Raw genomic sequence first — 15361 nt, 5'->3', positions numbered from 1 at the left:
GTGTGATTAATCCTGCTGTCTCTATCCGGGTGTTCAAGGTTTGGGAGGTGGAGCATTCCAGTGGATAACGTGAGTAGAACACAGAACAGTTCAGAAAGGAAAAGGCAAAGTCTTGGCAGGAGTTTATGATGCCGTGCTAGTGGGCGAGATAATTTTAAAGTCTTGTTTTTCATCCCTTCCCTTGTACTGTCCAAGTTTTCTTAAAAATAAGATTCAGATGCTTTGTTTACTTATTTTCTTGGCAATCTGTGTTGTCAAGACAACAAGAGCTGTTTGCCTAGAATAGGTTTTTCTGGTGTTCTTGGAGGAGAAAACTCAAAAAGCAAAGCCAGTTCTTATTTTCACATCTCTAAGAAGAAAACGGTTCCCTTGAGTGGGATAATGCCTATCATAAGAGGGGCTGAATGTTAGTGAAAGGCAATTGTGGTTTCTCTGCTTTGTTCTAATTCACTTTAATAAGAAAGGCACATAGTCGATGGGGTTTTTAGCTCTGTGCTAAGTATATTCATAGTTAGCACCTTTGAGCACTTAAGTGCCAGGCACTGAGTTATTATCTTTTTTTTTGAGGTTAAAATTGTTATGTAACATTGTATGTTTCAGGTGCACAACATTATGATTTGACATCTGTGTGCAGTCCACAGTAATCATCACCAAAAATCTAGTCACCATCCATCACCATACACTAGATCCCCTTTTCTCATTTCGTCCACCCCCAACCCCCTTCCCCTCTGCTAACCACCAATGTGTTCTCTGTGTCTAAGAGTTTTGTTTTTCTGCTTTTTAGATTCCATATATGAGTAAAATCATATACTCTCACCTTCTAACTTATTTCACTTAACATAAGACCCTCATAATACCTTCCAACCATGTTGTTGCAAGTGAAAGATTTCATTCTTTTTGTGGCTAACTAGTATTCCGTTGTGTATTAAAATACATCTTCTTTATCCATATATCCATCAATAGACCCTACACACAACATTGTATTTAACCTCAAGCCGAGCCTGTGAGCTAGGTTTATTATCCCCTTTTGACAGCTGATGAACCCAAAGTCACTTATCCAAGCCTATAGAGCTGGTAACTAGCGAAGCTGGGATTTCAACTAGGTCTGTCTGACTCCAAAGTCACTGCTTTCAACCACAGTGTTGAAGGTAAACAAATGTTTCGGTGTGGTATCTATCTATATTCCAGGAATGTATACAGCTCTATTGGCAAGTCAGAACGCAGGAGTGAAAAGTAGAGACTAAAGAAGACATGGTGGCTGAGCATCAGATAAGTGCAACAGTCCTTGTTGTAGGAGCTGGGACAGGGTAGAGGTCAAGGAGGGCCTGGGGTCATAGCATTTCAAGGAAATTCTTCCAGACAGAAGTGGGTCTTGAACTTGCGTTTGGATTTTTTTAAAAAATAAATTTATTTATTTATTTATTTTATTGGCTGTGTTGGGTCTTTTTTGCTGTGCGCAGGCTTTCTTTTTAGTTGTGGTGAGTGGGGGCTACTCTTCGTTGTGGTGCGCAGGCTCCTCATTGCCGTGGCTTCTCTTGTTTCGGAGCACGGGCTCTAGGCATGTGGGCTTCAGTAGTTGCAGCACATGTGCTCAATAGTTGTGGCTCACGGGCTCTAAAGTGCACGCTCAATAGTTGTGGTGCACGGGCTTAGCTGCTCCGCGGTATGTGGGATCTTCCTGGAGCAGGGATCGAACCCGTGTCCCCTGCAATGGTAGGCGAATGAATTCTCAACTACTGCGCCACCTAGGAAGCCCGAGTTTGGATTTGAATGGACACTTTCTTACCATTCTCACATAACTGGCTTCTTACTTTACATAGCTGTATGTATCTAAGTGTTTGCCTATATTAATAAGCTACAGTGATCTAATAAAACAGGCAATTTAGTAACATAATGTAAACATATAGAATTGCATATTTTAATAAGCAACAGGAAAAGACTAATATCTATTTTGGTTTCATTAGAGCAGGGGTTGCCAGACTATTGCCCAGGGGCTGAATCTGGCATGCCACCTATCTATATACAGCCCACTACCTAAAAATGGTTTATATGTTTTTTACATGGTTGAAGAAAAATCAAAACAATAATATTTTGTGACATGTGAGAATTATACGAAATTAAACTTTTATTGTCAGCAAGTAAAGTTTTATTGGCACACAGCCATGCCCATTCACTTACTTTCCTCTGTGGCTGCTAGAATGGCAGAGTTGAGTAGCTGCACTGGAGACTGTATGGCCTGCAGAGCCTAAAATATTTACTATCTGGCCCTTTACAGAAAAAGTTTGCTGACCCCTGTCCTAGAGTCAGACATGTTCAAAATGCTCCCCATCGGCCCCACTAAAGATTTTTTTGATAAGAAAATATAGAAAAATACAGAACCACACATCTGCCATTCAAAATCGACTGTTAATTAACATTTTGCCATTGGCTCCAAATTCATTTATAAGTAAAAGGTATAAAACTTTACAACATTCCTTATGCTCCCCATCTCGATTCTGTCCCTGCTTCCTTCTCTTTGTAGCAGACTGTCGTTTGCACTCATCCCCTTTGACTTTTGAAACACTTGTATGTAAGCTGGCGTCTGTGAACAGTACAGACTGTATTCCGCAACTTGCTCTTTCACTCAGCATTTCGTTTTGGGCTCTCCCCATGTCTGTACAAATAGATATGATGCATTCACTTGAACTATTGCATCATATCCCACCAGATGGCTATAACACGTTTCATTGATCCATTCCCCTGATGAATATGCAAGACAGTTGTTCCCAGGTTTTTACTATTACCAACAAATGCCTGCATGTTGAAAAACATCAGAAGAGGCGGTCATCTTAGCAGAACACTCTGCATTGCTTGTGAGCGCCACTGCAGCTTGAAAATACCAGAGGAACTAAACTGAAAGGGATTTTGAACCTTTAATTAACTTGGCCCTTGACTCAGGACTGAGTTTTGCAACCACCCAAGGACGGCGCCGGCGTCAGGCAGCCCTTGTGGGGTCTTCTCTCGCCCCTCCCCGGAGTGCTGTTACCCAGCTGGGAGACGAAACACGCTCTAAGGGCTCCAGCAAAGTAGGGCGCCAAAGGCGTAGAATGGGAAGAATATGATGTATGTCACAAAAAGCATCTAAGCAGTCTTCAGGAAAGCCAGAACTTCATTGGGTTTCCTGCAGTTTGGTACATCCAGGTGAGTGGGGGTGGGAAAGGAACACAGTCCCCAGCCTTTAGCGCGGGCCCCGAATAGCGGTCTAAGGAGAGGCGGGTGCGGGAGGGGGTTCCCCCGAATGGGTGGTGACCCGAAATCCAGGCCGCATCCACCGCCGGGCGCCTGGTGCAGGGGCAGCAGACGGGGGACGGGTGCCGAGCCTCGAGGCGGGGCCACGGGTGACTCGCAGGCTTGGGGAACTTTCCGGGGCTCGGCCGCCGCCCTGCAGTCCCCGCATCTGACTAAACAAAGCGAGCGCTGCCGGCGCGTCCGGCCTGCCCGAGGGTGCCCCGGCCGCCGCGGGGAGAACCGGGGCAGGTGACGCCGCGGGCGGGGGCAAAGTTGCAGCGCAGCCTCCCGCGCTCCTGCGCCCCGGCAGGTCTCTGCCCTCCTCGCGGGTCCGCGACCTCTTCCGACCCCCCTCGCGGCCCGGCCTCACTTCCCTCCCCTCCGCCTCCCCCCTTTCTTCTCCCTTCCCTCCGCCTCGCCGCTACTTTCGTCTCCGCCGGCTCCCGCCTCCCTCCCCTCCCCGGCGCGGGGCCGAGCCCTCGGGGGCGCGCGGCGGGGCGGGCGGCTCCGCGCCGGGCTTTCCAGCGGCCGCAGCCAATCTCCGCGCAGCCCGCGGCAGCGACGCGCCCGAGCCCGGACCCGGCGGCTCCTCCTGCCCCCGCCCCGCCCCGCCCCGCCCCGCCCTCCCGCCCGCCGGGGCCGCGGAGAGGAGCGCGCGGCCGCGCCGAGCCCAGCGGAGCCGAGCCGGGGGCGCAGAGCGCGGGAGGCGGCGGCGGCGGCGCGGAGCCCAGGTGAGCCGGCGGGAGCTGGGCCGCGCGCGGGGGACGCGGCCGCCGTAGCCCCGGCGCCCGCGCCCTGGGAGGGTGCGGGACCACGGCCGGGATTGCAGACAAAGCCCTGAGGCCGGCCCCAGGTTCCCAACACCTAGGGGACCCCACGTGCGCCGCCCCACGCCCCGCCACGTGGGGACGCGGCCCCCGGCGCCCCTTCCCCTGTGTCCTCCGGGCGCCAGGGGCCTGGGGGTGGCCGCCTCGGCTGGGCCGCGCCCCGGCCCGGGGTGGCAGGGGCGGTCCCGGAGTTTGGAACCGTTGTCACCGGGGGCCGGGGCAGTCTAGGATCTTGGAGGCGGCCTAGGCCCACCCCCTCGCGTTTGACAGGTGGGGAAAGCTAGGGCGCGCAGGCGAGGTGAGGGCCAACGGACTTTGACACCCCATCCGCGCTCACCTCTTGTCTTGGGGGCAAACCTGGGCCGTGGTGGGTGGGACGTCTGGCGACAGGACCCTAGACCGGCAGCTGTGGGACCGGGGGCCCTTAGCTTCTCCTCGGTCGGCCCTCTGCCCCCCGCCCCCTTCTCTCAGCCGGAACCTCACAGGCTTGGTCCTTTTGACCTAAATTCACCTCGGGGCCGCTGCATACTGTGAACGCGGAGAGGTGCCTTCCCCAGCACCCTCCGCCTGACTTGGGGACGCGGGGATGCTGGGCCCGGCCCCGCTCAGCACTGGGTCTTGGTGCCTGGGGCGCCACCCTTTCCAGCCTTGAGCTTTTCCTGGCTTCCCCACCCCTGCACTGCCCAGTTTGGGAAGCGGGGTGTTTTCACAGCTCCGCCAGCAGCCCTGCTGCTCTCACTTGGCGCTGATGAGGTTGCACCGAAGCCCCTCCTATCTCCCCGCGAAGGTTGGGGCAGAGGGATGGTGCTTGGAGGGCGGGGATCTCAGTGCCATCCGTAAGAGGGGCGCGCAGGCGTGGGGTGGGTCGTGCAGTGCCCACGTCCTTAGAGGCAACTTTTACCTCCCGCAGTCTGGAAGTCCCACAGTCCTAGAGATAGAAACTTCCTGTGCCTTAGAGCTTTGCTGTCATCTACCACTCCCTCTCCCCTGGCTCTGCCCCCAGGAGACAGAAGAAGAAAGCTCTGTCCGGATAGACTCCCTTGTTCCTAGGGGGAGCCAGGGGCACCTAAAAAGGGGAGGGCTTTGGGGGAGTTAGCCCCACCCCCCCGCAAACCGCCTCACAAAAACAAACGGTTTAAGAATAAACAGTGTGCATCTGTGCAAAATGCAGCTTCATGGTGGGTCCTGGAACTTCTTTCCAGATTGTTGATCCTAAACCCTTCCTGTATAGAAAGCAGCCGTTTTTAGGGAGAGCACACAATGTGTTTTCGTAATAAAGAGTAATAGCCATCATTCGATGGGCCCCAACTTGGATAATAATGTTTGTAACTAACGTTTATTGAGTTCTCACTGTGTGTTAGATAGTGTACTGTGTGTTGCAGGCATTATCCCATTTACTGCCTACCAAAATTCTGTGAGGCGGATTTTTATTTTAAACAATTAGCTATTTTATTACTTATGTATTTATTATTATTTATTTAATTTATTTTTGGCTGCGTTGGGTTTTAGTTGCAGAGGTGGAGTTTCTGTCTCCATCGTGGCAGAGATGAGGAAATTGAGGCTGAAAACAATCCTTACAGTATCGCTAGGAGTTGGCCCATTTTATAAAAAGGCTCAGAGAGGTTCAGTAACCTGTCCAGGGTCACACAGCCAACCCAGGCATGTCAGGTCCTAAAGCCTTTGCACTTTACCACCTGTTCTAGAGCAGAGGCCTTTGCAAGGCTGCCCTCACCTTCTTGGGGAGCCCAGAAATGTTTGCTAAAACAGCCTAAAGAGCCCCGGTGGTGATGCTGATCAACTTGGGCTTGTGTTTGTTTCCAGGGTGTTAGTGGGCTGGTAGACAAACATATTCACTAATAACTATGCAGTAGTTCTCCTCAGGGGTGGTTCCACCTTCCTGGTGAGGATTTGGAAAAATGTGGGGACTTTGGGTTGTCAAAATGATGTTGAGCACTCCTGACTTTTGGTAGGCAGGAGCTGGAGATGCCAGACACCCTGTAAGCAGGCCAGATTCACAGCAGGCGTGAAGAATTGCCCTGCCCTAAATGTCAGAAGTGCTGCTGTTGAGAAATACCAGGAGGAGTAAGTGCTGTGGGATGAGAAAGCAGAGGGCAGTGGGGGTTCTGGAGAAACCCCTCCTGGCTGGCGTGAATCCAAGAGGCTTCCTGAAGAAGGTATCATCTGTGATGAACGTTGAAGGATGGGCTGAAAAGTGAAGATTGGATGGGAGTAGGAGGGGAAGGGAATAGATGGGGATGACCTGGCAGAGGGAACTTTCTGGAGTAACCCGGAATTCCCTCGTTGAGAACTGCATCCAAGATGGGCTGGTGGGTGGGAAAGCACCTCTCTCAGGAGGAAGGAATAGGCAGATGGGGCAGGCCACACCTGTTTTCAAGGCTTTTTGGCTTAGATTTTAATGTGGGCCACAGAATCACCCTTACCCCATCACGAACCCATTTTATGGAAGGGCTTGGAGAAGCTAAGTAGCTTGTTGGGGATCGCTTGTGACCTTCTCTGCGGCATGCCTTCTTCTGGTGGTTGTGGGAAGCATATGGTTCCCGTTTCCTTTCCTGATCCTGGGGATTTCGGGCAAATGCTATTTCAGATTTTCCTTTGGGTCAGAGGGCCTTGTTTTGCTATTTTTCTCAGATGTTTTGCTTTCCCAGTAGCTCCTCCCTTTTGGGCTGGGTTAGAGAAACCAGATGTGGGGTTCACTGGCTCCGTGGTGCTGCCCTGGCCTTCAGCCTCACTTCTGTGCCTTCTTTCCTGGAAGGCTGAGGAAATTACATTTCCCTTTTGGAACTGACTTTTCTCCTTTCAGGCTGTGCTTGTTACAACTTTACTGACCTGTTAGTAGTATGCGACCTTTTGTGTCTGACTTTCATTGAGCATAATATTTTCAAGGTTCACCTATATTGTAGAATATATCAGTGCTTCCTTTCTGTGACCGAATAATATTCCCATGTACAGATACACCACATTTTGCTTATCCGTTCATCCGTTGATGGACATTTGGGTTGCTTCCGCCATAAGAACTTCTTAAGGCCACTTTGTCCATTCCTTTGTCTCCACAGCCCCGAACTAATAAACGAGACACTATTTTGTCACTCCATTTGCAGGGAAAGGGTGATGGCAGGAAGGTTCTCCAAAATCAACTGGAGACCAGTTTCCTGGAATAAGGTTTTCGAGACTCCCTTAACTTCACCCCAACCTGCTCCTCCACGAGAATCCTAGCCCCCATCTTAGCCCATCACCTCCCGGGTCACCTCCCAGGTATTACAAGTATGATTTTCAGGGAGAGCCTGGGTTTCATTCAATTTCATTCTTTCTGGTCATGATTTGTGAAATGTAGGTCCCCATGTGATTTTATTGGTATATATTTTGTGAGACCTTTTTCCAGGTAAGTAAATCCGCAAATTAGAGAAGGCCTCACCAGACAGATGGTGCATGAACCCTGTGGCCAGGCATAAAGTCAGCTCAGCCACCTGATAGCTTTGCCAGGAATGCCCACCAAGGATGCAGAAATGGAACAGCGGTGAAAACTGAGCTGGGAAGAAACCCCCAAAATTCCAGCCCCTCAACCCCTCCCGTTTGATGGCTGGTGGCTGGGAAAAGTGGACGGCAGAGAGGAAGGGAGAACGTGGTCTTTTTAGAGAGAGCGTTGCCTATGAGCCATGGTGTGTGCGGAGTACTTTTACAGAAGGTTAATTCTACAGCTACCCTGGAGGTAGGTTGCTGCTGCTCCATTTTATAGATGAGAAAATCAAGGCCCAAGTCCCCTGAGATCTGTATAGTTTCCTGACATACCTTCTAATCCTGCACTCTTGTGTCTCCCTCGGCCTCCTTATTTTCTCATGGGGTGGAATCCACCTTCTCTAGGAGGTTGTGGTGTGGAAATAATTTCCAAATGGTTGTGCTCTCGGAAAAATAAGATTTTGAATGATTATTTTCTTTCTTACCTGATTGGATCCCTTCCCCAATATAACCAAAAAGAGGGGCATATTTAAAAGGAGGTGAGCGCTGTTAGACTTCATACGGAAGACCTCTGGCTCTGGCATTCTCTGCTGGGGCATGCTGGTGACCAAAATGGGGATGGAATTATTTTAGCTGCCAGTGTTTTCAGTTTTAGTCATGTGTGTAGTGTTGCTTCTGAATTTTCCCCCTCAATTATGAACCATTTTAAGGATAGAGAAAAAAAACAAAGTTTTGTTTTGTTTTGTTTTTCACTGGCTCATGGTTTTGGAAGGCTGGCAGGAGGCCCAGGAGGTGATGGAAATGAGACAGAGCAGGACACTGGCTCTGGAACCCTACCCATCTTTCACTGAACCCACACTTTTGGGAGGGGCTGGTGACAAGCCCCGCCCTGGGAACGCTGGGACTTGGTCCTTGTCCCTAAGGAGCTCCCGGGTGAGCGGTCTGGAACTGTTGGGGATTGCTTTGGAAAAGATGAACAATTCTAGCATTTTTCCTTTTTGAAAAGGAGAGAAAGAAAATTGGAAGTCTGTTGTGCCCCTACCCTCACCCCATCCTGAAAGCTGCTGAGCAACTATTTTTATGTTGTCCCTTTTTATCCTGTTGGCTTCTGTAAATAGTTGAGAGATGGCAGTTGCAGAGATAAAAATGCTAATTCCAACCTGGAGAGGAAAGAGTGATGATCCCCCAAGGAAATGGGGGGAGAGGCTAAGGTCATGCCCCTATGCTTGAGCATGAGGTGGGAAGTGAGTGCGAGAGGGGTGGGGAAGGCATGTGGTGGGAGGTGCCTGAGATAAGCCTCTGCTAGAGAAGTTTAAATGGGGAACCAGTGGTTTGGGTGGAGGAGCAGGGTGTGGAGGAAAGGACACCTCCTTTATGGGTTTTTAAAGCTGCATTGGGATTTTGCTGTTAAGGCATCTGGCAGAAAGAGATTTTGTTCAGATTCTTCCCAGACAGTTTTCCTGCCCTCTGGCTCCAGATGTGGGGGACAGGGTTGAATCCTCAGAGCCAGCTCCCAGCACCTCTTTGCCCTTGGCTGGGGTTGCTTTGTGCTGGAGGTTGGGGAGGGAGGGAGCTGGATTTAGCATCACCTCCAAACAGCAGGGAAGAGGGAGGAGAAGGGCTGTGGGTGGGCGAGGCCCGGATGCCTGTGGATTCCCAGCCGGCCCCCTTCCTCTCTGATTTGTCAAGCTTTAGAATGTTGGAGTCGAAGTCTTTTTCTTGTCATTACAAATTGAAATTTCAGTTGTTTCCCAGCCTCTTCCTTAGGTTCAGTGAAAGATTGGGAGGGATTCAGTGGGAGAAGAGGAAGAAAGTAAGATGGTTCCCACCTCCCTTTTCTAAATACCCCTAACATCCACACCTGCACTCATCCATTTGTTCACACTTACTGGCTCTTCAAGCTAGGGGCTGCCTGCTTACACCTGGCTTTAGGTACCTGGTATGTGATGGGGGCTGCTCTCTCCGTGATACTTCATTATTGACAGCAATAGCTGCCTAGGAACTCTTAAGACGGTTGAGCTTCTTGCTCCACCAGCATCCAGGGCCAAAGGGGATACTGCAGGGGTCAGGGGTCATGCCCAAGCCTAGCCTAGAATCTTCTGGGCTGCCTGGGAAGGTCATCTCACCTCCCTGGGTCTCAGCCACACCTTCTGGAGCCGTAGTGCATTGATTATGAAAGCTGTGTGTGCAAAATTCTTATGACAAATAAGGATGTGAAGTTATATGCACACTCTGTTTTTAATTTTGTAAAAAGCGATGCATGTAGGTAGGAATTAGAGGGGAAGATGAAAAGAGTTAAGGTAGCATGGTGTGATTAGAAATAAAAATTTTATCTTAATATAAATTAAAGCCAGTTGAGGGGCTGGAACTTGATAGCCACTGAAGTGCTTTCTTGGCAACAGCTTCCGTCTAGGGAGCGTTTGCTGTGTGCAGGGACCTGTGTGGTAGGTGAGGAAGATATTGTTATCCTCCAGGTCACCAGCTAAGGAGAAGGGCTATGCCCCTGATCACGATTTTCCCCCTCTCTAAGAGCCTTTGATTTCACACCTGTGCCCTCCAAAATCACTGTGTGATTTGGGGCAAGCCATTCAGACTTTCTGTGCCTCAGTCTTCTCATTGGTGAGACAAGCATGATAATAGTACCTAACTCATGAGGTTGTTGTGATGGTTAAATGAGATGATACATGCAAGGTGCTTAGAAAAGCGCCTGCCACTCGGCCAGCACTAAAGAAGACTAGTCATCACTATTACTGCATCTACAGCTACTATGGCTGCTGCTATAATGACGTGATTCTTGTGTTAAAAGTACTAGTCGGTTTCTTCCCTTCATCCCGTCCTGTTCAGAAGCCCTTTCCTTCCCCATTTTCTTTTTTGTTGTTGTTGTTCCTTTAAAATTAAAGACACAAAGAAATTAAAAAGGACTTTGGAAGTCGGGTTTCTGCTAGACCGTCAAGGTGAAGGCTGTCAGGGGAGTTGCAGCTGCCTAGCAGTTTGGCCTGGTTGGGAGCCTTAAGGTGTAGGGAACTTATCATCTGGCAGGGAGCTTAGTGGAGAAGCTTTTCCATCAGTCAGCTCTGTGTCATCTGTCTGTTAGGACCTTCGGTTGTAAATGACAGAAAACCAACTACAAACTAAGGTAAGCAAAAATGGGAAGTTCAATAACTCATGGCTCATGTAGTTAAAAACTCCTGGGGCACATGGGCTTATCCAGGTGCCCAGGCAATGTCTCCAATTTTAGTTCTTTTGTATCTGTTGCCTCTCTTCTCTCTCTGTCACCTTCATTCTAAGGCCGGGTTCTCCCAAGCCCCTGGTAACTTGGAAGTACATCTTCATTGCTCTATGTTCCACAGAAAGAGTATTCTTAATACTTCCACAAAATCCTAGAATAAGATTTAATAGACAGACTTGGGTCACACATCTGCTCTTTTTTTTTTTTTTTTTAATTATACCTCATTTTTAAAAAAATTTATTTATTTTATTTATTTATTGGCTGTGTTGGGTCTTCGTTGCTGCACATGGGCTTTCTCTAGTTGCTGCGAGCGGGGGCTACTCTTCATTGTGGTGCGCGGGCTCCTCATTGCAGTGGCTTCTCTTGTTGTGGAGCACGGGCTCTAGGCGCGTGGGCTTCAATAGTTGTGGCACACGGGCTCAATAGTTGTGGCTCATGGGCTCTAGAGCACAAGCTCAATAGCTGTGGTGCACAGGCTTAGTTGCTCCGTGGCATGTGGAATCTTCCCAGGGCAGGGCTTGATCCCGTGTCCCCTGCATTGGCAGGCGGATTCTTAACCACCACACCACCTAGGAAGTCCACACATCTGCTCTTGAAACAATCACTTGACCAATCGATGTCCAGTTGACCAGCCTTGAGTCATAGTGGAACGCCTGAAGGTGACGGCATGGATAGCTCCACGGGGTCACCTTTCACACAGGAGGATGGGTTCCAGACATAAATCAGGCTGCTGGTATCAGACTAAACAAACATACATTCTACATCAGCTAAAGAAATCATCGACCTTCTGAGTGGCCTTGGGATGGATGAAATACACAGTGACCTCTGGCCAGTATTTATTGAGTGCCGGCAGTGTTCTGGAAAGTTCTAGGTCCTGGAGTCTCACAGTAAACAAGAAAGGCAAAGGCATGGCTCTTGTAAGTTAAGTCAAATCGCTGTCTCTGTGCCCATGCACATCTTTCCTGAGCTCTGTAAGACACTCTACCTTCACACTCCCCCCTCTCACATAGGTTGGAGTCTCAGGAACGGGCTAGATGTTCCCCTTTGTTAGCGATCTTGGCTCAGCCTGGACTTCATTCCAGATATAACATGCGGGCATTGCAAGGCTGCACCTGTAATTTTTAGCCCCTTTCTGAAAAATTCAGACCAATTTTAGCTCTGCTTGGAACCACTGCATAACTTTGGACAAACTAGTAAACCTTTCTGAGCCTTCATTTTCTCACTGGTGAAATGAAATGGTTGGAACAGGTGACTACCAATATTATAGCACTAATATTCCAATGCCTCTCAGAGGAGGGCCTGTAGTGGTAAGATAGGTCATGATAGGTAGGGAAAGGGAGGACACGTAACAGGGCACTCAGCCTGTCCTTGGCATTGGGGAGACGAGGGGGAGCCCTGAGGACTGGCATGTCAGCAAGTGTCTGTCCTCTTCAAAGCTGCAGGGAATTGTTGCCAGGAGGGAATACAGGCCCAGTGCTATCAGTGTCCATTTCTTCAAGAGACTCTGGAAATTTTGATTTTTATCTGAAAGCTCCTGGCTCTGAAACGGCATCTCATTCAAATTGCTTTAAATACAGTGTAGGCCAAGCAAAATACATTGGTGGCCAGATGTCACGCAATAGGGACTTTTTGCTCCAGGGACTGTGATGGGAACGGGTCTGTGCACACTAAAGGCAGCACTATGGGAGTTCCCTGGTGGTCCAGTGGTTAGAACTCCTGGAACAAGTTCCTGCCCCCTTAGCACCTACTCACCCTGTAGGTCTCAGCCTAAATATAATGTCCCCAAATGAGGCCTTCCTTGACTCACCCCCTCCCATTCAGGTCTCCCCTGGGTTCCTGTGTTGTTCTCTCTTATCTCATCCTGGTTTTCTCCTCCAGTTTGTGCTTATAGAGTCACCTGTGCACCTGCTTTTCAGAAATCGTATCTGTTTTTTTTATCTGGCACATAGTAGGTCCCCAGTAATTACTTGTGGAAAGCACACATGGGTGAGTGAGTTTCCTTTAGGACCACCCCGGGCCTCAGTTCCCCAGGTGAGAGGGCATGTGACTGGCCAAGCCTGTTATCCCAGGGAGGACATCGTTTTTGGCCTTGGCAGGAACTGCACAGCTATTTTGGGCCCCTTTGTTGTCCTGTGTTGCCCAGGACCTCAGGGGACCCCACAAAGGGTGTATCATGGGTCAGGGCATATCCCCGGCCCACTTGCTAGCTACTTGCTGTGCTGCTGCTCCGGGGTGGTGGCTTGGCATTTGGTAAGCAGGTGCCGATTGGAAAATGCCCCCAGGACATGGGAATGAGTTTCCGGGAGGCCTGGGCACTTGGCTTCCTGGCAGAGGAAAGAGCGCTCCCTTCATCCTGGCCTGCAGCCGGGTCCATCTGCTCCAAGAAGGGTCTGGTCCTCTGTAGAGCTGTCTATGAGAAGGGAGAGAGGAAAGGGAGGGGCTGCCAGCCAAGAGCGGTGGGGAGGCTTCAGGGCCTGGGGAAGAACCTGTGGACTGGGGCGGGAGGCTCAGAGAGGGGGCTTTCGGAATTTTGTCAAACCTTGGCCCTCCAGAATCGAATGCTTAACTGTTCCTCCCTTGCAGAGGGCCTGTGAGGATTAAATGATGACCCAGGCAGAGCCCTTAGCCATGCTTGGTGAAAGAATGCTCAGTTGGATGTTGGCTGTTAAAATGCAAACCATTGTCTCTTTGTATGATTTTTTTCTGCTGGGAGTGTTGGCGGCTTTCATCAGATCCTTAAAAGGCCTGTGACCTCGTAGGATCTGTGACCCCAAAACCGGTCAGACTCTGACTTAGACTCTGTGGGGTCAGTGGTGCTGAGTGGCTAAGTCCTTGCCTGCCAGGCCTCTCTGCAGACCAGTGAGTGGCCTCCAGGTGGCCTCCAGGCACTGAGATCTGTGTCCCTTGGGGCTCTTTCCTGAGACCTGAACACACCTGTCCCTCCAGCACAGAGGCCCCCACTTCTGCCCCAGCCCGGGCATTTTTTCTCTCTTTTCTCCTCCAGGCCTCATGGGCCAAGGCACGGGCCAGACACCAGCTTGTCAAGGAGACTGATTAAAAGCAGCTTTGCCCGGGGTGGATGGCTTGGTGTCCTTGGCCTGGAGTGGCGATCAATAAGAAATTGGTTTTTCTGTCGGCAAGAAAAAAAATTCTCCGTTAACTTTCTCAGGTGCTGCCAGACCAGTTTTCTTTTAAGGAGCCCCGCAGCCCTGTCAGAGGTGCCTCTGGGAGGGAGGACGGGCCACGCTGCCAGGGCTACAGAACGCACACAGGAGGAGGAACATTCTGGAACACAGCCTGGCAGGTAATAGGCATTCAGGAGATATTTGTTGAAAGAGGAGCGTTTTGAGCACGTAACCATGCACCAGACACGAATATTGAGTTCTCAGCTCAGTTAATCCTCATGGCTCTCCGGTGAGTGCCCATTTTATAGAAGAGAAAACTGAGACCGCAGCCCAGGGTGTTGGAACTTCAGGGCCTCTGCTTTTCCTCTTCTGGGAAATAAGGATTATAAAAAGGGTACATAAAGTAACAGCAGCTGAGACCATGGAGAACACTGAACTCAGGTTGTATTCTTTCATGGATGAGGAAGCCAAGACAGGGACCCATTTAATGATTTCTTTCTCAGATACAGTCAGAGTGGGATAGAGGATTAGGAGAGAGGGCCAATGCTCCCTCCCCTGGCCTTGTGCCCCAGAGGTAGCACTTCGGGCCTGATCATCCTGATTCCTATTGTGTTATTGTTTTGTTTTTAAAATATTTATTTATCTATCTATTTTGACTGTGCCGGGTCTTAGTTGCGGCATGCATGCGGGATTAGTTCCCTGATCAGGGATCGAACCCTGGTCTCTTGCCTTGGGAGTGCAGAGTCTTACCCGCTGGACCACCAGGGAAGTCCCATCCTATTGTGGTTACAGTTACTTTCTTTTAAAAATTCACTTCTGAATAGTTACTCTTTGCACATTTACTTTTACAAAAGTAAAAGTAAATGCGGTGAAAATTAAGTCCCTCCCCCCCACCCCCCTCTTCTGCAAACCAGTTGTCTTCTCTTGAGGACACTGTTTTCATTTTTTTGTGCATCTTTCCAGAAATATGCTATGCATATTCAGTTATGTACGTATGTATGGCCCTTTTCCCCCATGCCAACAGCAGCATCCTAATGCCTTAGTTTTTTCCATGTAACGGTGTGTCTTGGAGCTAATTCACATTAGGATGTACGGAGTCACCTCTTTTAAAATAAATGCGTGATTTTCTCCTGGGCTACATGTACCTCATTTCATTTACTCAGTCCCTTGTGGATAGTCATTTTAAACCACACTTCCAAAATAATCTTGTATGTATATCATTTTTTACATGTGAGATTGCCTGTAGGCTAAATACTCAGGTGCAGAATTGCTAAGTCAAAGGTACGTGCATTTGGAATTTTGTTAGATATTGGTGAATTTCCCTTCATAAGGATGGTACTAATTGATACTCCCCATAGCCTCATCAAAATAGTGCTGTTATTATATTTTTTGTCTTGTCCAATCTGATAGTTGAAAAAAAGGTATTTCATTGTAGCTTT

The 15361-nt window shown here is 49.5% G+C and overlaps 1 protein-coding gene across 14 annotated transcripts in view; it reads left to right on the top strand.

Moving 5' to 3' along the window:
- Positions 1-3026: 3026 nt before the first annotated feature.
- CAMKK2 (calcium/calmodulin dependent protein kinase kinase 2) overlaps positions 3027-15361 on the top strand; it is a 44934-nt gene continuing 32599 nt past the window's right edge. For 2 of the 14 annotated variants that reach the window (XM_057745373.1, XM_057745387.1), the window contains exon 1: positions 3031-3180. In XM_057745373.1, the coding sequence (XP_057601356.1) occupies positions 3105-3180 (76 nt within the window). In that variant the 5' untranslated portion in view covers positions 3031-3104. Of the gene's footprint in view, positions 3181-3904; positions 3999-15361 lie in introns of those variants that run through there. The other 12 variants (XM_057745385.1, XM_057745374.1, XM_057745386.1 and 9 more) reach the window with 9 other exon arrangements.

This window comes from Hippopotamus amphibius, chromosome 8, assembly GCF_030028045.1.
Source record: "Hippopotamus amphibius kiboko isolate mHipAmp2 chromosome 8, mHipAmp2.hap2, whole genome shotgun sequence".
NCBI lineage: Eukaryota > Metazoa > Chordata > Mammalia > Artiodactyla > Hippopotamidae > Hippopotamus > Hippopotamus amphibius.
The sequence above is the reverse complement of the archived record's forward strand: the minus strand, read 5'-3'. Positions and strand labels throughout refer to the sequence as shown.